The sequence below is a fragment of the Carassius gibelio genome, chromosome B17 (genome assembly GCF_023724105.1).
Source record: "Carassius gibelio isolate Cgi1373 ecotype wild population from Czech Republic chromosome B17, carGib1.2-hapl.c, whole genome shotgun sequence".
Taxonomy (NCBI): domain Eukaryota; kingdom Metazoa; phylum Chordata; class Actinopteri; order Cypriniformes; family Cyprinidae; genus Carassius; species Carassius gibelio.
In genome coordinates this window covers 4,075,387-4,100,790 of record NC_068412.1, presented here as the reverse complement: position 1 = coordinate 4,100,790, position 25,404 = coordinate 4,075,387, and the positions used below count along the sequence as shown (strand labels likewise).

The following is a 25,404-nucleotide window of genomic DNA, read 5'->3' as shown; positions in this document are numbered from 1 at the left end:
CTCTGAGACAAGGTTTTTACAGGGGATCTGTATCTGGGGCTCTAGTTGTCCTGGTCTCCGCTGTCTTTCAGTGCAGTAAAGGTCCTTTCTAGGTGCTGATCCACCATCTGGTCTGGATACGTACTAGATCCGGGTGACTGCAGTGACCCCCTCTGATCTGGATACAGACTGGATCTGGTGGCTACGGTGACATAGGAATAAGAGAGAAACAGACTAATATTAGCGTAGATGCCATTCTTCTTATGGGAAGTGTTCCCGGTTCCGGTTTACCTAATTAATGCAGCCTAAAAATCCTTTAACGGATTTGGATATTAAAAGCAAATTAGTATGTTATGTGTAAGCCAGGTTAAAGAGATGGGTCTTTAATCTAAATTTAAACTGCAAGAGTGTGTCTGCCTCCCGAACAATGTTAGGTAGGTTATTCCAGAGTTTTGGCGCCAAATAGGAAAAGGATCTGCCGCCCGCAGTTGATTTTGATATTCTAGGTATTTGATATTCTAGGTATTATTCTAGGTATCTAAGTCTTAGACAGTGTTCTACATTATAACATGCAGAGTGTTTAGCTCCTATAATTAACACCTCTGTTTTTTCAGAATTTAGCAGTAAGAAATATTATACGTCATCCAGTTTTTTATATCGACTATGCATTCCATTAGTTTTTCAAATTGGTGTGTTTCACCGGGCCACGAAGAAATATAGAGCTGAGTATCATTAGCATAACAGCATGTTTCCTGATGATATCTCCCAAGGGTAACATATAAAGCGAGAAGAGTAGCGGCCCTAGTACTGAGCCTTGAGGTACTCCATACTGCACTTGTGATTGATATGATACATCTTCATTCACTGCTACGAACTGATGGCGGTCATATAAGTATGATTTAAACCATGCTAATGCACTTCCATTAATGCCAACAAAGTTTTCAGGTCTATGCAAAAGAATGTTGTGGTCAATTGTCTCAAACGCAGCACTAAGATCCAATAAAACTAATTCAATTCAATTCAATTCAAGTTTATTTGTATAGCGCTTTTTACAAAATAAATCGTTACAAAGCAACTTTACAGAAAATTATGTTTCTACAATATTTAGTAGTAGCTAGTAGTTTGTGCACATTTGACAGGATTTTAGAAAAAAAATAATAATAATACAAGACGTAGTCAGCTAGACGATGAACTATCAATATTATAAAGTTATTATATGATTCAGTCACACATTTAGCAATAATTGTTAGTTCTGTTTGTTGATTCAAGGTTAGTATCATCTGGGGTCCTCTGAGGGTCAGCATCATCTCTTCTCAGGTGTTCTGGATCCAGACTGGAGCTTGTTTAAATCCTAGTTACCACGGGATGTAAATCCCGTGGCGAAACATAGAAACAAAATACAGACATCATTAGCATAGCTGCTGATCCAACAAAGTAAAATTAGTTTAACCCAAGCTAATGAATAAAAATGCAACTTTGAACAGATGCAACTACACTCACAATTAAAAAGAAACATTATTCGAATGCTTGGCGAAAGAGATGTGTTTTTAATCTAGATTTAAACAGAGAGAGTGTGTCTGAACCCCGAACATTATCAGGAAGGCTATTCCAGAGTTTGGGAGCCAAATGTGAGAAAGCTCTACCTCCTTTAGTGGACTTTGCTATCCTAGGAACGACCAAAAGTCCAGCGTTTTGTGACCTTAGGGTGCGTGATGGATTGTAACGTGGTAGAAGGCTAGTTAGGTACGCAGGAGCTAAACCATTTAGGGCCTTATAGGTAAGTAATGATAATTTGTAACTGATACGGAACTTAATAGGTAGCCAGTGCAGAGACTGTAAAATTGGGGTAATATGATCATATTTTCTTGACCTCATAAGGACTCTAGCTGCTGCATTTTGGACGACCTGTAGCTTGTTTATTGAAGAAGCAGGACAACCACCTAGAAGTGCATTACAATAGTCCAGTCTAGAGGTCATGAATGCATGAACTAGCTTTTCTGCATCAGAAACAGATAACTAATAGAGAGATACAACCACGATCAGATGATAAGAGCAGATCATTTGTAACTCTAAGGAGAGCAGTCTCAGTACTATGATACGGTATAAATCCTGACTGGAAATCCTCACATATAAAATTTTTCTCTAAGAAGGAATATAATTGTGAGGATACCACCTTTTCTAGTATCTTGGACAGTAAGGGAGATTCGAGATTGGTCTATAATTAACTAGTTCTTCGGGGTCAAGTTGTGGTTTTTTTATGAGAGGCTTAATAACAGCCAGTTTGAAGGTTTTGGGGACATTTCCTAATGACAATGAGGAATTAATAATAGTCAGAAGAGGATCTATGACTTCTGGAAGCACCTCTTTTAGGAGCTTAGATGGTATAGGGTCTAACATACATGTTGTTGGTTTAGATGATTTAACAAGTTTATACAATTCTTCCTCTCCTATAGTAGAGAATGAGTGGAACTGTTCCTCAGGGGATCTATAGTGCACTGTCTGATGCGATACTGTAGCTGACGGCTGAATGGTTGCAATTTTATCTTTAATAGTATTGATTTTAGAAGTAAAGTAGTTCATAAAGTCATGAACTGTTGATGTTGGGAAATGTCAACACTTGTTGAGTTTTTATTTTTCGTTAATTTAGCCACTGTATTGAATAAATACCTGGGGTTATGTTTGTTTTCTTCTAAAAAAAGAAGAAAAGTAATCAGATCTAGCAGTTTTTAATGCTTTTCTGTAGGATAGGTTACTTTCCTGCCAAGCAATATGAAATACCTCTAGTTTTGTTTTCCTCCAGCTGCGCGCCATTTTTCGGGCTGCTCTCTTTAGGGTGTGAGTATGCTCATTAAACCATGATGTCAAACTGTTTTCCTTAACCTTCCTTAAGCGTAGAGGAGCAACTGTATTTAAAATGCTAGTAAAGAGAGAGTCCATAGTTTCTATTACATCATTAAGTTGTTTTGAGGTTTTGGATATGCTAAGGAATTTGGATACATCAAGAAGATAACTTAAAAAGCAGTCTTTTGTGGTAGAAGTGATGGTTCTTCCATACTTGTAACAAGAGGTCAGAATAACGTCAGTAATATCTCCAAATGAACTCTTACTGGACTGAAGCAGCTCAGCTTTACTTGATTCTCCATCAATCATGTTTTAGAGTCTCAAATATGATTCTCAGGATATTTTTAGGAGCATTTGTTTCCAGAAGCTTTACTTTCACTGTTCCTCAGCGGAGGAATGATCTTCACAGGCCTCCAGAACATCTCACATCTTCTAAAGAGCCTTTATTTCTTCAGCTCTCAATCACTGTGTTATATCTGCGGATCATCTCAATCTCATTTTACTAAGTACATGTAATTGGAGATATAAAAACTAATATACAGTATATATTACAGAAATATTTAGCTGAATGTCTGAGTTGCTCTTTTCCATACAATTAAAAGTGAACTCTTCCTTTACTTAATGACTTGGTATTTGTTATATTGGTATAAGTTATTATTTTTTTTAAAAGTGCTTCCCGTACAGAATGTAAAGTGAATGTAAGTTTTTTTTTTTTTATGGATATTGTTCCAGTCATGTCAGTTTTGAACAGCTTTGAGTGGTCAATGTGACAAAAGTTTTGTTCATGTTTTATGTATCAGCCTCTGGTTTTATTAACAAAGCTTTTCTTTTACTTTCTTATCACTGTCAGACAGTGTTTGACGGTGATTTTGTAAACGTGCGCTCTCGTGGCACACCTGAACGCACTCCAGAAGTCTGTCCAAAAAGAGGAGAAAGGCTGTGAAAGTTTGTCCTTCTTTGGGAGCGCTGCCACACTCTGTCCTGTCGAGTTTTGCCAATTAAAGCGGGTTCCCACTGTTCTAGGCAGCAGGCATGCAGCTCTTGGCACCGCAGCTCCTGCCAGGGCGCACAGTGACTTTCGACCCCACACAGATGGGCTCGCAGGCAGGCCTTCGCTCCTGGAGCCCGGCCCGGCCCCGAATGGACACTGAGGTCGCCGCTCTGGCCTGAAGGGTCCTGAGGGTGGGTGCTGCTGACAGGGTCCAAATGCTCGGCGCAGGGACAAGCACGAGTGTGTGTCGGGTGGGGAGGGGGGTCTTTCTGGGGAGCCCCTGGCCGGAGCGCCGCCTCACAGCGGGAAGAGATACTGTCTTGATCACTGAATATTCATGGCCGCCTGGTCGCCGTGACAGGGGGCAGCGAGCAAGAGGATGTCAGAGTGAAAGTGAGAGAAACACAGAGAGAGAGGAAATCAAACGGCAGTTCACACACAATATAAACAGAGCCGCGCCAAGGAGACAGACAGCATCTGTGATGATTGCGGGGATTGTGGGAAATGCTGCAACTCGCAGTAACACACAGCAGTAGCTGCAGCATATTGCCGAGTGCATCTCGAGAAAAACTTTATGCTGCTCACATGGTCAGTTTAAATCCATAATCAGACTCCAAGATCAACAAAAATGGCTTTGCCGAGTAAATAAACCTGACTGTAATAAACATGTAAGTCAATTATAACCAGCCAATATTTGTAAACTAACTGTTACAAATGAATGATTGACACTTGAAGCTTAACATTATTGTGCTGTGCATGAAAAATGTGATGTGAAAACAGTTTTAAACAGTAAATAAACAGTAAATTGTTAGTTATTTTCTCAAAGAATTACATAGAAACTCCAAGTAACGTGAAACTAAAAAAGATTTTGAAGTAGAACATTTTTAATTTTTTTTGTAAAATGTACTTCAGTACTCTGTTTTATTTACAACTTTTTTTTTCCGTCTCCATGCAGAACCATTGTGAATCATTTAAAGGGGGGGTGAAATGCTCGTTTTCACTCAATCTCCTGTTAATCTTGAGTACCTATAGAGTAGTACTGCATCCTTCATAACTCCAAAAAGTCTTTAGTTTTATTATATTCATAAGAGAAAGATAGTCTGTACCGATTTTTCCCGGAAAAACATGAGCGCCTGGAGGCGTGACATGTGGGCGGAGCTAAAGAATCACGAGCGCCAGTAGGCTTTTGCGTTGAGAGCGTTTGGAAGCTGTGACAGCTGTGAAGGCTGAAACTGAACGAGAGCAGCAGCAGCAACGACTCGCTCCGAGCGTGGCTCGAACCCGGGTCTCCGATGGGAGGTGGACGCACTAACAAGGAGGCAGAGATATTTTAAGCAGTTTTACTCACCGCCTGTGGTTCCAACACACAATCGTGAACCTTTTTCGTTGGGATTGCATCATCCTTAGGAAATAAACGATACGCAAATCCGTCGTCAAACTGGGCCTTGTTTGTAAAACAAGCATTTTAGAAATGCAGGGAACAAACACAAACACTTGCACAACTCCGTTGATGCTCTGTAAAAATAAACTCCATCCACTGGTCCCTTAATGCTGTTTCTCTTTTGGTAATCTGTGCAGGGTTGTCTTGCCCTGGCAACCAAAAACACACTTCTTTTGTGACATTTGGCGACGCTCTCGCTCTGATCAGTGAAGTCTGTTGTGCTCTCAGTGCTCTGCTATACGGGAGCGCGCGCTCTTCCGGCAGAAGTGCCTCAGGACCCATATAAGGAAATTCCGCTCCATCTAACGTCACACAGAGCCATACTCGAAAAAAACTTTCCGAAACATGTGACAAACCGGAAGGAGTATTTTTGGAACAGAAATAAATACTCCTTCAAACGTACAACTTAATTTTTGAAACTTTGTCCATGTTTAGCATGGGAATCCAACTCTTTAACAGTGTAAAAAACTCAGTATGCATGAAATAGCATTTCACCCCCCCTTTATAGGAATGCTCAACCTTAATGAAAATGCACTCATTCTAATGTCGTCTCAGATTTTGAAATAATGTGTGACTATTTCTTTCTATGAACAAATATGGAGATGTTAAAGGGGTCATATGATGTTGCTTAAAATAGCATTATTTCGTGTATTTGGTGTAATGCAATGTGTTTATGTGGTTTAAAGTAAAAAAATATATATATATATTTTCAACTTACTGTACATTATTGCTGCTCCTCTATGCCCCGCCTTTCTGAAACATACATTTTTACAAAGCTCACCTGAAAAGTGAGGCATGCTCTGATTGGCCAGCTATCTATTGCTTTGTGATTGGCTGAATACCTCAAGCATGTGACGGAAATGTTATGCCCCTCACCATACTGTGATGTGTGTCCCGGAGCGCAGAGACAAAACCAATAAAACCCATTACAAACAAGACATTTGTTGCATCCAGTGGGGAGATAATTAATGAATATAATGACTTATACTGTGTTTTTATGTGTTGTGTTGCATATCGTGCTGCGTAAACATAAAACCATGTCTGCATTTGTGATGGGAGAAACGTCAAACAACAAGCTCTACACTGCTCAAAACTCATGTTTGAATCATCAGTGGCAAATTCTTTTTAACCCCTTACTAGTAACCCCCCTTTTTTGGCATGGAGACCGAAATGACATACCCAAAATAAAAAGGTTTCTGCTCATGATTCTTTCTGACTAGATACATAATCAACCTTTGTTCACATAGCTGACACTTTAAAGTTTACTGTTCAGGAATCAGAATCACTCAGACTGTTATGATAATAGAGATATATAAGCTCAAACATAAAAACAAAAATAAAAATATTAAAAACATATGTTTTAAATCAGTGTTAATTTCGTTGACGAAGACTATGACGAAAAATATTCGTCAACTAACCTTTTTCACGGACGAAACTAAATAAAAACTAAATAAAAAGTCAGATATGATGAAGAAAAACGTGATGAAATATAACTGACACTTTAGTCAACGAATAAAAATTAGACGAAAATATATGGGAGGGACGAATGGAGAAGAGATCCAATCAGAGCGAATCTTTGAGGGTAGGTTGATCTACGCAGAAGCAGCCGAGCCATTTTAAAAAGCCGCGGCAAATGCAAGCGCGAACAGCTAAACAAACGCAGCAGTTACACAGAAAAGAGAACAAAGATGAGTTTGCAGAAATTCGCACTGTTTCGAGGACGTTTTCATAACAGTTAATTTGTTTACACAGGGAACTACACTGCGACCTTTTGAAATGCCATTGCCACCCAATTTTTTATGGGGTCGTAAATGTATCACAGATTATTTTTGTAACTACTTATGTGTAATGCTATGTTTTAATATGAGCATTTATTAAAACAGAAATGTGTATTTTAAGAATATGTTTTATAACGTGCTCCGAGCATTCAACACATCAAGTTGGCTTCAGCCCCGCGATGCGGGAAAGTTGAACTGAGCAGCTGGTTACTCGCGCAACACTGAACCGAGCTCTCCTTCAGGACGTTTGCGTCCTCCTGCACCCGAACGAACAAATACAAATCACATTTTAAATAAACATAAGAAAAAGAGCGAGAAGTGAAAGAGCTCAATTCAGCAGCGCGGTGTTCTGGTGTTCAGGGAGCAAGCAGAGACGCGTCTCAAAGTCTTCTTGCTTTTGTACCGACAACAAATACATACTAAATATGTCGAAATACCCGTCTTGGAAAGTGTGTTCGAAAAAGTCTGTAGTTATGTCTTCAGTGAAAGTAAAGAGTTGGAAAGAAATCGGATGCGTATCTTTATAATGGATGCATTTGTCTCTTAAAGTGACCGCGCCTAATTTACTAGCTCTGCTGTCAATGTCTTTAATGTATGAAAATGAAAGTAAATCACTCACTGCTCTTGATTGAATTACTTTGTAGTTTTAACAAGAATTTATCCAAAGTCAGTCCAAAAATCAGATAGAATAGATTATATTGTTTTACTAGTGACTAAAAAAAAACAAACAAAAAAAAATTATTAGGGACCTGAGCATGTTTTGCTTAAGTGTTTCTTTCTTTAATTGCTAATGCAACCTTTACACACCACAGACTGAACCAAATTAAGCATTGCATCCGACATTATCAAGATGAATTTGTTGTTCTGACACAGTTTAACCCTGAGTTATTGTCATATTTTATTACCAATTTCTAAACTACAGCAAATAAACTGTGATATTGTAAGAAACGTTGAAGGTGTCTGAATACATTTTGGTTTGATTGTGTATTTTATCTTACAGTGAAGACTATGCAGTGCTATTTTAAATGAACAAAAACAAACTTAAAAAAATGTAAACTTTGTGTAAATAGCACAAATAAAGAAATAGAATGAACATACAATACAAATATAATATAGGTGGTTGTCTATTTCAATAATACTGTAATTCATCTTGAAAGAATGTCATATGCATTGCATATCATTCAGGACGAATGCATATCTTTTTCAGAGAGCATGTATATTTTTCATGGAGAGCAGGCCTTATGTTTATTTTATAAATACCATTCCATAACAGACTGATGGAAACATTTAGTCAAGTCAACTAAGTTGACTTTGTTCTACTAAAAAAAAAACTAGACTAAGACTAAAAGACTTAAGACTAGACTAAGACTAAAACATTTCAGATGACTAAAATGTGACTAAAACTAAATGGTGTGTTATTCAAAATACTAAGACTAAGACTAAATCCGAATTTGCTGTCAAAATTAACACTGTTTTAAATGTATTTTAAAAAATGTTGATGTAGGAAATGAGTTTGAAAACACAGTGTAGCTAAGGCCACAAGTCTTCCAAAACTTCATAAAAAATTTCATAATCGAATCTGTAAAACTGTGAATTTTATTAAATATTTTCTAAGGCCATGTCATGTGTGTTTTTAGAGAAGGCTAATCAGATTGATTTATGGCCCTTGTCATCTCTGTAAGATCTCACATGTAAACACTGATGTGTGTTTTATATGTGTGTTTGGCTGTGAAAACTGCCCGTTTCATGATTGTATTGTTCTCACCAAACGAGTCTTTCACACCTCCGCCGGGTATGACACATTATCCGCATTATTCTTTTATCATTATTCTTTTGTTTTTATTCCACCTTTATTAGCCTTTATTGTGGTTTTTCAGGCTTTACAAAGCAACAATCTCACTTCAGTCTCTGTTTGCATTTAGCCCTTATTTATCAAAAGTCTTACTATAAAAATACAACAAAACATTTTCTTACGACCTTACGTGAATTATTGAGACAAAAATGCACTATGAAGAAGAGAAGCACCTGCTATTAGTAGCATCGGAGCTAACGTTAGCATCAAGCTACATCAGACAATTTATGAAATTATTAGTACACTTTTACTCAAAACTCACTTTAAACCCCGATCGAGTGTTTATAATAACTTCCTTTAGCGATCAGGGGTGGAATTTGGTCGTTTACTGTTGTAAAAATATGTTATTTGTAGTCTTTTTCATCGCTGCACAAGTTAGCACTTCCGATGTACATTTTCGACTTTTTTTTATAAAAACGTCCCAGATCTCAAGAAATTCTCATACCAAGCTTTACTATCATAATTGCGGGTTTATTATTCGGATATTTCGTGTGTACAGAGGTGTTTCAGTGTTGTTTTGGCCAGATAACTACCAGGAAGTGTGCAGGAAGCATGTGACACGATGGGGCGGTGTCCAGATATGAAACTCTAAGATTGACATTTGGGAAGGCCCAATCGGAGTCTGAGTGACACACAGCACAAGCTGACAACACAGCAAACACATACACAGATCGCTGGGAGAGGCTGTTTATCATCTGATCGCGTAAATCCGTGGAAAATGAATAGAAATGACGATTCTGTCTGAAGAAATATGAAGTAAACATCAGTAAATATATCCATATATCTCTGCAGATATGCATCTTTGGTCTATAAATCCTTATTGACGCTGTTCAGTGAGTCTATGTGAACACAAATAAACCGCTGCTGACGTGACTGAATACGAGTGAGTGGTGAATTTCTATTCAAAATGTGGCATAATACGGATTTATAATTTGCACTCCTGACATAAATCACTAAATATCTGTCACTGCAACAATGTTTTATCAAAATATTGGTCAAATATCGAAGCTAGAGTCTTTAAACTTTAAATTGATGCACAGTTTGTCCAGATGAAGTAAGACAGTGATGTTTAATGTGCTGTGAAAGTGAAACAATAATAAACTGGGGCCGTCGGCGATGTTTGCACGTAATATGAAAATGTACTTACAGACTATGAGTCAGAAGCACCAGACTGTCCTTGCAAAGGTTATAGAAACAGCCTTTGTACACAGAGGCATTGTAGGATACTGGTTCAGGAAACAGTCCTCATCCTCCATAAATGCACTGCATACATTTGAATATTTGGGTTGGGTTAATACAACTTGACCACTGATTTCTAGCTGTGTCCTCTTTTGGAAGAGCTGGTAGTTTCACTTTCACAATGAAACACGCAGTGTCTTTACAAGATGGCATGGCAACAGCGCGAAATAAAAGTTAGGCCTTGTTTATTTGTGTGAAAATATCTTCCCACATAGTGACATAGACATGTAGGGGTGTGTCTAAACGAGCTGTTTTAGGAGGGTGTGGTTGACTTACATTTTATTCAAAAAAATCTCTTTAGATATGAGACTTTAGTCTTTGCAACTTTACAGATCTTCTTCATGCACCAAGAGCTTGTAACACTCCAAAGAGAAATGAATTTTTTTTATTGCATCATATGACCCCTTTAAGACAAATAATCTATCTATGGGAGTCAATATAATGAAAATGGATGGGACCCTCAAAGATGATGCTTCGAAAACCATGCAAAAAAGTGAACATGGTGGTAATTCATGTGACCCCAGAGATGATAAATTAATGTCTTTAAAAGCAAAACTATAGGTGTGTATAAGTAAAATAATAATATTTAAAACAGTGGATTCTGAGTTCATGGCAACAGATTTTAGTTGTATTTAAAAAACTTATTTTTTTTTGCTTAAGACATTTCTTCATTGGCTGGGATCTTATGGATTACTGTAATTTTCATTCGCATGGTTTTTGAAGCATTAACTTTGAGGATCCTATCCACTTGCATTATTTGGAATTACAAAGATGGATTACTTTTAAGGGAGTCATATGATGCATATGATTCCTTTTCTTTAATGTGTTATGAAGCTATTTGTGCGTGTATAAGTTCTGCGGAGAGTTACAAAACTCAAAAGTCTCCCACAAAAGGACTTATTCTATCTAAAAGAGAAGGCTGATCCAGAACGGGCTAAAACACCTCATTCAAACACGCACCCACATGTCTGTGTCACGATGTGGAAATATTTGCGTAATGCCGCCCAAATGTTCATGCAAAGAAAGAAGGTGGGCCCTATAATACTCATTTTCCCGTCCAGTGCCACGTCGTGTAATTAGCAAATTAATGTGTGCTCATTTGTGTGCCCATGGGCGTGCGTTCAGGCACATTGCCTGGTGCATTGCTATTTTAAAGAGTTGAAAATTGACTGCGCCATAGACCAACTCAAACCTTGTCTAAAGTGTGGCACAATGTTTTTTCTTTGTTATTTAAAGATCGTGTTAGTATAGGCGGGTCCACAACGCACATACATGCTGCTTATTAAACACAGGGACGCACAGAAGCACACAAACATGGCAAATAAAAAAAAAATAAAGGATTGCAGAGTATAAGAATTATATATATATATATATATATATATATATATATATATATAAATATAAATGCCTACATGCCATAATAGATAGTCATCGCATGTATCAGAATTAGGCTATCTATTTGCTCGCATACAAGCAGCTCCGTTTCATCTCGGAGACGTGTTCTGTCTTTGCGCTTGCCAAATTCAGGTGTGTAAATAGCAAATCCATCATGGCACGAGCACAACTGGCTTTTAAAGGAAATGGAAGATGAGACTCTGATTGGTTTATTGCACGTTATGCCCCAAAAACACCCATTACTCATTAAGAGAATAGGGACAACCCATTTAGACTATGCTCCCGGGCACGCAAACCGTTTTTCTGTCGTTAAAATAGCAAAAGTGGATTTGGACACGCCCTGAGTGCACCTGCACTGTGCGCTTTACACTGTGTGTTTAGATTGAAGTAGAGCCCGGTGTGGTTTCAGGAAGCGCAGTAGTGTGGATGCAGTCATGTCAGGGAGATGCTCTGTGTTTCTGTGCCAAAGTAAAAGCACTTTATTTGGGCTTCTGAAACTAGATAGAATGAGGAATCATTGGCTAAGATTTATTTACAACAGAACAGCACAACCCAGATGTTCGAATTTGTGCAACACATTTTATGGACAACAGTTTTGTGTGTAAAGTCTATTGCTACAAAAAAATATTCCGACTTTGCTAGGACAATCTGGCACTTATTCTGAATCAGCCACTGTAAGAATGTTTCTCTCTTGGCCATAATATTATAGGTAGTTATGCGAAATGTTTTGTATTTTCCACTGATCTATTAACAAGATTAACACATTTCACCTGCATTTTCTAGACATCCCAGTGATTCCAGACCTGGAGGAGGTTCAAGAGGAAGACCTCAGCATGCAGATCGCTGCTCCACCCAGGTATCCTTCAGTCCAAACAATAATCATCATCAAGAAAACACACTCTCATGTGCTTGAAGATCTGCTGGATCTTGCTGAGAATCTTAGTTAAGTTGATTAAACTGTCTATGTGCTTCTGGCTTAAAAGACACTATGGTACTTAATAAAGAGACTTTCTTTCCATTAACCTTCTTGCTGTATTGTATTATATTATATTATATTATTTACATAATTTTTAAACGCATAGGTAAATGGATAGTTGTTGGTGCCAGTGACCCTCAAATATGAAGATCTCCTTGTTTGGACTCCTTCAGTAAATAAATTTCATTTTCATGTATACAGACCCATTTATTCTCTTTGTAAACATAAGTAGTAACCAATCTTAAAGTTATAATTTCCCAAATAAAATAATTGGTGTTAGTTTGTCACTGTACTGAAGCCAAAACAAATGACTACAATTATTTGTATTAAGTTAACAGAAGAGAAACATTTTCAGTTAAATTCAGATTTACATGTGTAGTGCTTTTCACAATAAATATCACTCCAGAGCAGCTTTACAGAGAATATTTTTTCACAAAAAGTCTACCCACATACAACACTAATAAAACAGCTGCTCTTCAATAGTTATCACTTTATATTTGCACTAAACTTGTTTATTTAATGTCCCAACACAAGTCTGTGCACACACATCTGCCAAAAACACGTGGATATGTCGTGCAAACGGTTGTCTCATGAATAATGGGTTTAACAATCAGTGTTCATGTCTGTGGTTTGTCATAATATGTTGTCAAAGTTTGAATTCATTGATGGAGCTGAATTTTATCCAGTTCATCCAGTATAAAATAGTCTTTAGATACCTTTGCGATGCTAAAAACAGACACGTGTTTATGGATCTCTCTTGTCTGCAGTATCCAGGTGAACAGAGTTATGACCTACAGAGACCTGGATAATGACCTCATGAAGTACTCGGCTTTCCAGACTCTGGTGAGACACTCACCTATCATTACCCATCATGCCTCAACAACAAACTGCTGCTTTGTGTAAATCAAGGATGTTGTAAGGAGCGTGAAGTTACTGCCTAGTTCATCCTTCACGTCCTACAGCATCTCTTTAGTTTTTTTGACTGACCTGGCATCATATTGCAATGCTTCAGTATTGTCAGTGATGGCTTGGCTAATGTTTTGTCTGTACTGAATGTTTCTCAGGATGGAGAGATTGACCTGAAGCTGCTCACGAAGGTTTTAGCCCCGGAGCAGGAGGTGAGAGAGGTGAGCTCTGCTAGTAAATATCGCGTCTATCCGGCTCTTTCTAGGCCAGACCAACAGATTTATGAAGTCACCAGCAGCATTCTTCATCTCATACTGTTCCACAGTGTGTTACAGGACAGTTCACCCACAAATGAGCGGTCTGTCTTCATTTGCTCACCTTCACGTCGTTCCTAACTCATATGACTTTTATTCTGTGGAGCACAAAAGAAGATATTTTGAAGAATCTTCACTCTTCTATATAGAATGACAGTCCATTATGACAAGTAGTGGTCGACCGATATAACAGCCGATATTTGGCATTTTTCAGCCGATAAGTTTTTCTGCTCGGCGATGTGTTCAAGGCGGGACTTTTATTTTGAGGGCGCTGAGAGCAGCGGCAACTGAGCTCACAGTACTCACACTCTCTCTTGTTTACGGTTTAAAAAAAACAATATCGGTTGACCCCTGATGACAAGAACCAAAAACATCAAAATAATAAAAAAGCACCATAAAAGTGCATTTGATTCATGTAAACATGTTTAATAATAATAATAAAAAAGTAAATTTCTTGTGAAATGATCTATATCCAGATTAAATAATGAATAGGTAATATCTGTCTGTATGGTGTTTTAAATATCATCTAGAGCTAAAGTTTATAATATTTTTTCATCAAATATTTTTCAGCATTTTGATGATATTTAGTATTTGTATCTTATGTATTTGTTTTAAATGGGTATTAAATGGTTAAAAGAGAAATCTTCTTTTTAACCAGTAGGCTCAAAATAAAAGCAGTGAAGACAGCAAGTTTGACCACATACTGTAAAACATTTAACTTAAACTAAAAATGCAACTATTAAAAGCCATATTCCATGAAGTCGAAATAGAACAAAATATAAATATTAGATAAAAAACTTAAATTACTGTTACTGAAAAAAATAGATTTTTTTGATAATCGTAAATAATATGAATGACAAAAGCACATTACAAAAATACTAAAAATTTTACTACAATTAAAATAGCGTTTATGAACAAATAGTAAAAAATAAAAGCTGTAATTAAAGGCACAATATGTAATTTTTCTGCTTTAAAAATAGCAGAAATCACTATATCTATGTTATATATATTTTTTAGTTGTGTACTTACATAATCCCGACAGTTTCCACGAACTTTCAAATCCGGAGAAAATTATAGTTTAATTAGAAGACACGGCACGTTTCTTTATTTCCGTTTTGTCACCCGTCTATGGCGTCATATAAACTTTGACCCCTCTAGTTTATCTAACTTCCTGCGGAACCGCCAAATACAAAGGTGAACAGAAACAAAGACGAGACGAAGAAGAAAAAGTAGTAGCCTTGATTGAGACTATTATATTTTATACTTATATTCGTATTTAAACCTCAATCAATAACTTAGTTATGGATCATGATTATGCTTTGCCTGCACGTTCTGTGAAGCGCAAACGCATGGGTGAAATAAATGACCCGAGATGGTTTTGGGACAAGAGAACCTACAAGACACGGGTAAATATTGGAGTTACATTTCCAAGCTTCATGACAAGCTGAAACTACAGAGAGATGCCGAACTCGCTTGCATTCTGATAAACAGGTATGCATTCATTCAGCTAACTGTATCTATCCGTATATTTTGTGAAACGATATGATGTCTTGTGTAAAACGCAGATGGACTAGCTCTCATGTAAATCTACATTTGTTCTATATCTAGCTGAATAAAGTAGCTTCAAATGCAGTTCTCTAACTTGTTCGATATCATAGTATAACGTAATTATAATTATTAACGAAAGGCGGCCGTGTTTTTTAACATATATTACTACTAGCTAGATGGAATATTGATTTGATAGGGGTCTCATAATTCATATAGACAGTTTCATCGGGCGCCAGTCGTGTATATCGGTCTGGCTGCGGTGCCTTCTACAAACACAGTTAAAGGCAAGGTGATGAGTAGACTGAAGTTGGGCTCAGGTTGTTGTGATGCTGGGTGTGTATCCCATACATTTATTTATTTTTGGAGACTCGCCACAATTTTAAAACTGATCTTTTTTCAAAAAGGCTTCATTGAATAAACATGAGTAACGTTACTTACTGCACGTTTCATAATAATTCCTTACATTTATACGGGTGTTTTTATATCGCTGTATTTCTGAAGACTTGCATGTTATATGCCTGATAAAGCAGCGTATGAGCGTACCAGCTCTGCTTCATTTACAGCTGTTACTGGGGAAACCTCTATTTCTCGCGCTTTATGTCTGTGCTTTAAAACATCTCCTGTTGGCAAATAATGAATTTGCATTTTCATTAAGTCCGCCTGATCCACGCAGCAAACATTTTGTTTGTTATCAAAAAATATCTACTCTAGAGGGACTTGGCTGTTGTTATTGATGCTATTTGGAAGTCTACCGGAAGTTAAGTTAGATCCGCAAAAGCGCTCATGCGCAGTAACGTTTGTTTATGTTGTTGCCGTTGAAACCGTCTCTCCTTTCGAAAAGACGTGATTGTCAAAATACTAAGTTAGAATGAGTGAGGAATGATAGGGAGCGACAGAGCACATGTTCCAATGAACAACAACTCCCATGAGCCTTACGCTCTTTCCCGATGTCATCAAAGTACGTCTTATGTTATTATTTTGATTGAGTGACCCCTGGTGACCAAAAATTCCATACTGCGCGTTTAAAATTCTAAAAACTATAATAGTGTCTGTTATTGTGTTTTTCACTATTTCACTTTGAAAGTGATGACAAATTAATAGATTTGAATTAAATTAATTGAAATCACAGTGTTAATGTCAAAGATATTCTGAAGAACCCTCTCTCTTGTATATACAATGACTTTAAGACAGAAATGATTAATCAAAATATTTTTTTTAAAAACACTATAGAATTACATATGATTTGCATACTACATTCTAAATGTGATGAAGTGAAATATGGCACAAAATTCATAAAATCTACTTTATTCCTACATTTTGCAGTCATTTTGGAGCTTGACAGACATGCTAATTATGAACTGTCCTATACATCCAATGTTATGGAAATAAGATGCATAAAGATTTCTCAGAAAACCTCCTTTTGTGTTCCTCGACATGAGTGTAAGTGAATGAGGACAGCAGCTTGATTTTGAGGTGAACGTCTAAGGTTACATATGTAACCCTGGTTCCTCGAAGGAACGAGACGCTGCGTGGAGAACGTTTGGAGAACGCGTCCAGCGTAACGTCTCTGAATAACATGTATAATCAGTCCAAAGGAAGGGCGAGACGTCATAGGCGGGTGACGTCAGAGACCAGGAAGCATAAAAGCATGAGTGGGGAAGCCAGTAATCAGCCTCAAAGGATGAAGCAAGCGCCAGCCAGAGATGCTGGAAGTGTGGCACTGCGATGCAGCGTCTCTTTCCTTCGAGGAACCAGGGTTACATACGTAACCTTAGACGTTCCTCTTCAGGAACTCGAGCTGCGTCGAGAACGTTTGGGGAACGAGAATGCCCAGGCCGCCAGACTTTCAAATCTCTGCCTAGTGTGGAAGAGCACAGCTAAAGCAAGAGAAGGAGAGGAGCCTGACAGAAATCTGGGACAACCCGTCCAATGCCAAACTTTAGAAGGAAGTGAGTCTTGACCCCCAGGAGAGGGGAGATCAGAGGACTCGAGGCTTAGGACAGCATCCTGATCACCGCTTAGCATAAGCTTCTTCTGGCCGGAGGCCTCAGCCTCAGCACACCATGAGTCTGGCCAACATCTCCAACTCTGCTTCATCACCTCAGTGTGAAGCCACAATACCCCGGGCCTTGGCCCCTGCCTCAACAGGATTTCTGCTCCCATATTAAGATGCCCAGGAATGTGAACTGCTCTGAGTGATAGGAATTCGTCCTGGGCCCACACAAGGATCTGGTATGCTAGTTTTATAAACGGCGTGAGTGCAGACCTCCTTGATGGTTGATGTAAGAGACCACCGCTGTGTTGTTGGTGCGCACCAACACATCGTGACCTCTTAGGTCTGGGAGAAAATAACGAAGTGCACAAAGCACGGCCAGCATCTCCAGGCAGTTGATGTGCCATGTCAGATGGCGACCACTCCACAGACCGTGGGCAGGGTGGCCACTTATGACTGCACCCCAGCCGGTGAGGGGCGCATCCCTGGGACAAAAACCAAGGCTTCCTCCACATATCCACGGCACGTAGGCAGCGCCGTGTGATCTTAAGCATGCGAAGTGGGTTTCCCCTCAGGGAGAACCCCTTGGTCTTGAGCCACCACTGTAGGGGTCTCATGTACAGCAAGCCAATAGTATTCACGTTAGACGCAGCTGCCATCAGACCCAGCAATCTCCGTGACTGCTTGACAGTGAGTGACAAGCCTTCTCTCACTCTCGCGACTGCAGTGAGGATCGACTCGATCCGGGCAGGTGACATACCAGATAAGTGGTTCTCTGAACTGGAGAAAGCACACTTTTCTTCTTTCTAGGAAGACTAGACCAGAGCCTGCTCGGGGCAGGACCCCAAGAAGTACACTTGGCTGGAGCTCCCACACTGCCCTGTGACCTCCTAAGGGAACCAGTCTCACGAGACTGGCCTCTGGTGCGCCTAGAGCCACTAGCTCGGTGCCCTGAAGTGGTGGACCGGCAGGGGACGACCTTACTAGCTGCTCTAGAGACCTCCGTAGAGGTAGCGAGCCTCTCAGCACCGCTACGTTTCTGGGCAATAACTGAGAGAAGCACTCGCCGGAGATCGCTGCACCCTGGAACACCGGCAGGGTTGGCAGAACGATCTCCTGAGGGCACTGAGGAGAGACGGGCACCATGTAATGCGGTGTATAACACTTCCCCAGAGGGAGCTGGCCCTCAAAATGTCCTAGGCGTCAGGACGTTATGATGAAGGCTCTCCAGCGAAAACAACGGTCCGTAGAACTTCTTTCCACTAGAAGCCTTCGACTCTAGCTTCTGCGGAGTACAAAAGTGACACCCCCGGCACGTGGGGCTGGAACATGGTTGGGACTGCTCCGCCCAGCAGCCCCTGACCGCCTCAACCTCCTCAGAGGAAGAGAGGTACACACGTGTTCTCACACAAGAAATCACATCCCTAGAGCCCCTGTACATCTAACTTCACATAGCCAGATAAATATGTCATTTTATTCCTTAGAATTAAATGTAGTCAGCAACCAGACTAGTCAACACAGTCTGGTGTAGAAAAAACACATAAAAATGAAACCATGTAATACACGCGTTGCCTCGGCAGCGCTCATGTCTTTTATATATATATATATATATATATATATATATATATATATATATATATATATATATATATATATATGTGTGTGTGTGTGTATGTATATTATTTTATGCTACTCAGTCACACAAACAACATCAATCTCCTCAGAGAAAGATGGATGCTGCAGCGAGCTGTCTCAGAGGGCGAAGAAACTGCAGCGCTGGTTTCCAAGCCTCGAGAATGAGCTCTAGATCTAGTGAACACGGGTGGAGATAGGACAAGCCGTCTCCAACTCGTTCGCCAGATCATGTGCGATTCCCGCTATTGCGGTCGCCGCTGTGTCTCAGCAACAGCGCGACCGCAACCGCAAGATCACACACACGGACACACTCCTCTGAGCGTGCCCGGCGAGAGAGCATGCAGCAGCAGCAGCAGCCAGCTGTCTCAGAGGGCGAAGAAACCGCAGCGCTGGTTTCCAAGCCTCGAGAACGAGCTCTAGATCTAGTGAACACGGGCGGAGATAGGATGTGTTGTCTCCAACCCATTCGCCAGATCATGTGCGATTCCCGCAATCCGCAAGATCGCATGCACGGACACACTCCTCAGAGCGTGCCCGGCGAGAGCGGAGCGCTTAACAGCGAGAAAAGCACAGTCAGCCCCCCGAGAGCTGACTGCGCGAGCTCCACTCTTCATTAATGCTGCTTATGTTAATATTAGGCATAATATGCTTGTGTAAATGGTGCTTGTGTGACTGGTGCTTGTGTAACTGGCAAGCTCATCGACGCCTTTCCACATCAATCTCCTCAGAGAAAGACAGGCAGCGCCGTCGCGCCCTCTCATCTGGGATAAAGTACCGCAAATGCGGGCTTCCGACCACCGATAGCGGGCGCTGGATCTGGTGGCTAAGAAAGAAGATAGGGACTTGCCCGTCTTACATTCCTTCCAGCAGATCCGAAAGCGAGTCCCGCGAGCACAACCATCGTTTCGCCTCGGCGAAAGCGGGACTGGCACCGCGAGAAACGCCAGTGAAAGCTCTCTCCTCAAAGAGAGCCTTCTGAGAGTGAAGCAAAGGCTCGCTTCACAGCCGTCAACTCCCTCGAGAGCTGAGACTGCGCACTTAACTCTCAAGCAGACAACACACGAGCTGCGTGTGTCCCTACCCTTTTTTTTTTTTTCGTAGGTAAAAACACACAGCCTGAGCGCTGCCTGCTCTCGCCCAAAACTTCTCTTTGATTGAGGCTTTGACAATGGAGTTTATCAGTGGACAAACGACACTAAATAAGACTCAGAAACAGATAGCGACTGACACACACACAGAGCGCTTGCTGAAGGCACAAAGCTGATTACCGGCTTCGCCACTCATGCTTTTATGCTTCCTGGTCTCTGACGTCACCCGCCTATGACGTCTCACCCTTCCTTTAGGACTGATTATACATGTTATTCAGAGATGTCACGCTGGACGCGTTCCCCAAACGTTCTCGACGCAGCTCAAGTTCCTGAAGAGGAACTCTAGGTTTAAATGGACTGTGTTTGTGGTCTGGTGGTGTCTGTGCAGGAGGACGCGGGCTGGGATTGGGATCATCTGTTCACCGAGGTCTCCTCTGAACTCCAGACAGAATGGGATCAAGGAGAGCGAGAAGATCAGTCTCCACTTCCTGTGGCCTGAGGATGGATTTACACGTCATGTGTTTAGATGGGAAAATATTGTTCATGTTGAATGTGTTTCATCAGAGATATGTGTTTGAAACCTTTACATCTCATGAATTCATTCATAAGCATTAGTTCAAACTGAAATGTTTCATTATTATTATTTTTTTTATGATAATCAGTATGTATTTTGTATACTATGTATTTGTTTTTACCGTTTTTCTCAATCGATTTGATACTTGTCTCCAATGGACTTGTTCTCAAAACATTTAACACAGCCTTAACCAAACAGTTCAGCTTTACTGCAAAATGAAGCACGGCAATTTTTCCTAATAATGCAATTATTAAAATGAAATATTAATATCAAATCTATAGATGTGTTCCCTATTTATTATAAAACACATTACACATTTAGCTGTAGATGCACAAATATTCTAATGAAAATAAATGTTTATTGCAATACTTCAACAGGAAGTTTTGTTTTACATATATAGTGTACTGTATATCTAAACTAAATGAAACACCTGTTATCACCTTTGAGAAAAAAAAAAAAAACTTCAGATCTGTTTGTGCAGCAAGAACTGCCAACTAAGTTTCCTGAAAACTACAGATCAGTCTTTTACAGTCATTTGTATGAAATGAATGAAAACGTTCAGTCTGTTTAGGAAAATTATTAAGTTTTCAGATCACTGTTAACTGTTTTGAGTTTGGAGACGTGTGAAATCCATGGAGAAAAACTGTAAATGGTTAAAAGGTTAAATGAGGATTTGACCAGCAGACTGAAAATAAAAACAGTAGAAATAGCATGTTCTACACAGTGTCGTTATTGATAAGACTAATACAATTGTTTTCAATAACTAAAATATAGCTGAAATAGAATAAAAGAAAAAAAGAAATTTAAACCTAAATATAGAAAGACTGTTTAAATAAAAAATACATAAATGGCAAAAGCACAAAAACATTGTTAAAACTTTAATTAAAATGTAAACAAAGTATAAAATGTAATTATTTTTCTAAATATACTATAATAATATATCAAAGGGTAACATTTTATTTGATAGTCCACTTCAGGTATTCTACTAACAGTAAGTAACTTTACAACTATGTGTCAGCTAGCAGTCATTAGAGTATCAGACTGTCTGTTTAATATCTGCTCACACTTTATTATGACGGGTCTACAACATACTGACTATGAGAAACATTACTAGTATATGTCAACTTATTCTGCTAACCCTAAACCTAACCTAACAGTCTACTCTGAGAGTTAGTTCACATGTAGTTGCAAAGTTACTTATTATAGTTAGTAGAATGTCTGAAGTGGAAAATAAAAATAAAAATAAAGTGTAACCTATCAAAGATAATAAACTAACGCTGGCTCCAGGTCTAGCACAGCTTCCAAGTGTGATGCAAGACGTTTCTTAAGAACCTGTGATGTACATGGACACATCCACACACACAGAAACACTCTTGCTGTACTTCGTCTCTCTGTCTCTCTCCTCACATCAGCTTTTTTGGGCGCTTTTAATGAATTCTGCCCATATGCCCCGAGCAGCTGCCACGATGCCCCTTCCTCCCCCCCCACCGAGCTGTGAAGTGCCCATCCATGTACAGACAACCTCTAGCTGTCTCTCTCAGGGATGCCAGCGCCTGGCACCACGCTCACAGCCAGTTTAGGAGGCGGCCGCTCAGATTAAAGCCCTGTGATAGCGGGTAACTGACCCGCCTCAACCAAACGCTCCCATAACCGACCCGTCGGACTGAGGATTAGGTGACAGAGAGAGAGAGATGCTTGGCACAAGACTCAGTCCAGCTCTTCAAAGTCACCCCTCTCTCTCTCTCTTTCTCTCTCTCTCTCTCTCTCTCTCTCTCTTTCTTTCTTTCTCTCTCACTCTCTCTCTCTCTCTGTTGTTTTATTTCTCTCCATCTTGCTTTCTGTGCAGCTCCACTGTACTGCATCTCTTCTGAAGATTATAGCTTATTATAGAGATGCAGCACCAAAATTTTATCATTCTGTCCTGTTTACTGTGTGACTTTTAACCTTATGAGTGCCACTGCATCTTATTTAATAATGCTCAAATTTTCTAAGACCTCAACACAATCAAAACTTTACTGTTAAACTTGTTTCACACTCATCTCCTGCAGGTCGTCTGTCTGTGATTGATAGAGTCACAGCTCTTCTAGTGTAACTGTAGAAGTGTCCAGCTTCAGCTCGACTCAAATCTTGTCTGATTGTGATCAAGTAAAGGTCAGAATAAGGTCAGTAATATCTCCAGATGAACTCTTACTGGACTGAAGCAGCTCAGCTTTACTTGATTCTACATCAATCATGTTTTAAAGTCTCAAATCTGATCCTCAGGATCTTTTGAGGAGCGTTTGTTTCCAGAAGCTTTACTTTCACTGTTCCTCAGCGGAGGAATGATCTTCACAAGCCTCCAGAACATCTCACATCTTCTGAGGAGCATTTATTTCTTCAGATCTTAATCACTGCATTATATGTGCGGATCATTTACATCTCATCTTACTGACACACATTACTGGAGATATAGAGCACAGACTCATATTCACATCAGTTTATGTCAGTATCTGCTGCACTGTTAGAAAGATCTAATTGATTTACAGTAAAAGCAACATATAACATATCTGCATTAAATTGCATGTTTTTCTAAAATAATAAAATTTAGCTTTTCTTTACTTCATATTCACACCATATCCGAATATATGAGCCATAAAAGCCTGATGGATCAAATATGATACTCAACAAAAACATGTACGCAAACGTGCAACTTTGTAAAAACACATTATTTGTGAGCAATGTCAGAGAAGGCAATTGACAGTGAGGATAAACATACATTTTAGCCTCTTTCTCCCCAAAAGCTCTATGAAATATTGTGATGATAGAATTTTTATTTTTAGAAGTATTTATTTAAGACAAGTGATTATTTCATGCAAGAAAAACGTATAAGGTTACGTATGTAACCATGGTTCCTCAAAGAAATGAGACGCTGCGTCGAGAACGAATGGGGAACGCGTCCAGCGTGACGTCTCTGAATAACATGTATAATCAGTCCAATGGAAGGGCGAGACGTCATAGGCGGGTGACAACAGAGTACAGGAAGCATAAAAGCATAAACGGCAAAGCCGGTAATCAGCCTCAAAGGATGAAGCAAGTGCCGACCAGAAATGCCGGAAGTGTGGCACCGCGACGCAGCATCTCTTTCCTTCAAGGAACCAGGGTTACATACGTAACCTTAGACGTTCCTCTTCAGGAACTCGAGCTGCTTCGAGAATGAATGGGGAATGAGAATGCCCAGGCCGCCAGACTTTCAAATCTCTGCCTAGTGTGGAAGAGCACAGCTAAAGCAAGAAAAGGAGAAGGAACCTGACAGAAATCGAGGACAACCCGTCCAATGGGTGTAGTGGGTCAACCCTACGGAGAGCCTACAGGAACTCCAGCACTGTACCAACCGGGCAGTTAACTGGGTCGAGCTGGCTGTCTCCGCACCAAGAAGTGAAAAGCTTCCACTTCAAGGCATACAGTTTCCTCATTGAGGGAGCTCTGGATTGGAGAATGAACCTCGGTTGAGAGACCGGACGCTAAGAGTTGTGGCTCCTCAGAGACCACACTTACAGCCTCTAAGCTCCATGCGGGGGTGCACCCTCTGCCTGCAAGAGGAGATCTCTCCTGACGGGAACCTCCCGTGGAGTGCCGTCAAAAAGAGAAATCAGGCCCAGGAACCATACCCGGCCCGGCCAGAACAGGGCTCCTAACAGCATCTGGACTCCATCCCGGCGCACTCTCTGCAGAACTCCCGGAAGCAGAGCAATCGGGGGAAAAATTATGAAGCCTCGGCCATGTCTGTACCATGACGTCCAGCCCCAGCGGAGCTGGATGAGTCAGAGGAAGCCAGAGAGGACACTGCGATGTCTCTCGAGTCTGGCCAACCTCTCCAACTCCAATCACCTTGGTGTGAAGTCGCCATGTCTGCTCCCATATTAAGATGCCCAGGAATGTGATCTGCTCTGAGCAAGAGGAATTTGTCCTGGGCCCACACAAGGATCTGGTACGCTAATTGTATAAACGCTGTGAGTGCAAACTTCCTTGGTGGTTGATGTAAGAGACCACCGCTGTGTTTGTCGGTGTGCACCAATACATGGTGACCTTTTAGGTCTGGGAGAAAATAAGGAAGTGCACAAAGCACAGCCCGCATCTCCAGGCAGTTGATGTGCCATGTCAGATGGCGACCACTCCACAGACCGCGGGCAGGGTGGCCACTCATGACCGCACCCCAGCCCGTGAGGGACGTGTCCGTCGCTAGCATCACGCGGCTACAAGGAGCTCCCAGCACCTGCATCATGGTCGAATCCCACACGATGCCCATATAAGTGGTTCTCTGTACTGGAGAAACCACACTTTTCATTGCGTTAAGTCTTAACCCCAGCTCTTTCATGTGAGCGAGAATCGTCAATGTGGTTGAGTCGTGAAAGTCTGGGATGAGAGTACAAGGCAAGTGGAAGATCCGTATTGGTAGGCTTTTGCCCCCAAAAATAAACCTCAGGAACTTCCGATGAAGAATGATGGAGATAAGTGCATCTTTTTGATAGATCTTAACACACCAGTCCTTGGACTTGGCCTGTGCAGGCATGCTGAACTTCAGTCCCCTGACTGAGAGGTTCAAAAAGCACAGATCTAAAAAAAAAAAAAAAAAAAAAAAGGACACAACACCTCATCCTTCCTCAGAACAGTGAAGTACCGGCTGTAGGACCCAGACTCTGCAACCCAAGGAGAAAACACCTTCTGTTCCATTACCAGAGCCTGCTTGGGGCCCACCAGAACTGGATTCTGTGGCCTCTCACTACAGTGCGCAGGACCCACTGAGACACATTTGGTATTTTTCCACTGCCAGTCTACTAAGGGAATCAGCCTCTCAAGACTGATCTCTGGTGGCAT

At 40.4% G+C, this 25,404-nt stretch overlaps 1 protein-coding gene across 2 annotated transcripts in view; it reads left to right on the top strand.

Annotated features, from left to right (window-relative positions):
- Positions 1 to 21,260, top strand: part of LOC127975820 (intraflagellar transport protein 43 homolog) — a 38,853-nt gene extending 17,593 nt beyond the window's left edge. Inside the window, exons 6-9 of one of the 2 annotated variants that reach the window (XM_052579818.1) lie at positions 12,300 to 12,372; positions 13,260 to 13,335; positions 13,557 to 13,619; positions 20,365 to 21,260. In XM_052579818.1, the coding sequence (XP_052435778.1) occupies positions 12,300 to 12,372; positions 13,260 to 13,335; positions 13,557 to 13,619; positions 20,365 to 20,475 (323 nt within the window). In that variant the 3' untranslated portion in view covers positions 20,476 to 21,260. Of the gene's footprint in view, positions 1 to 12,299; positions 12,373 to 13,259; positions 13,336 to 13,556; positions 13,620 to 13,723; positions 14,175 to 20,364 lie in introns of those variants that run through there. The other variant, XM_052579819.1, reaches the window with a different exon arrangement.
- The last annotated feature ends 4,144 nt before the right edge of the window (positions 21,261 to 25,404 follow it).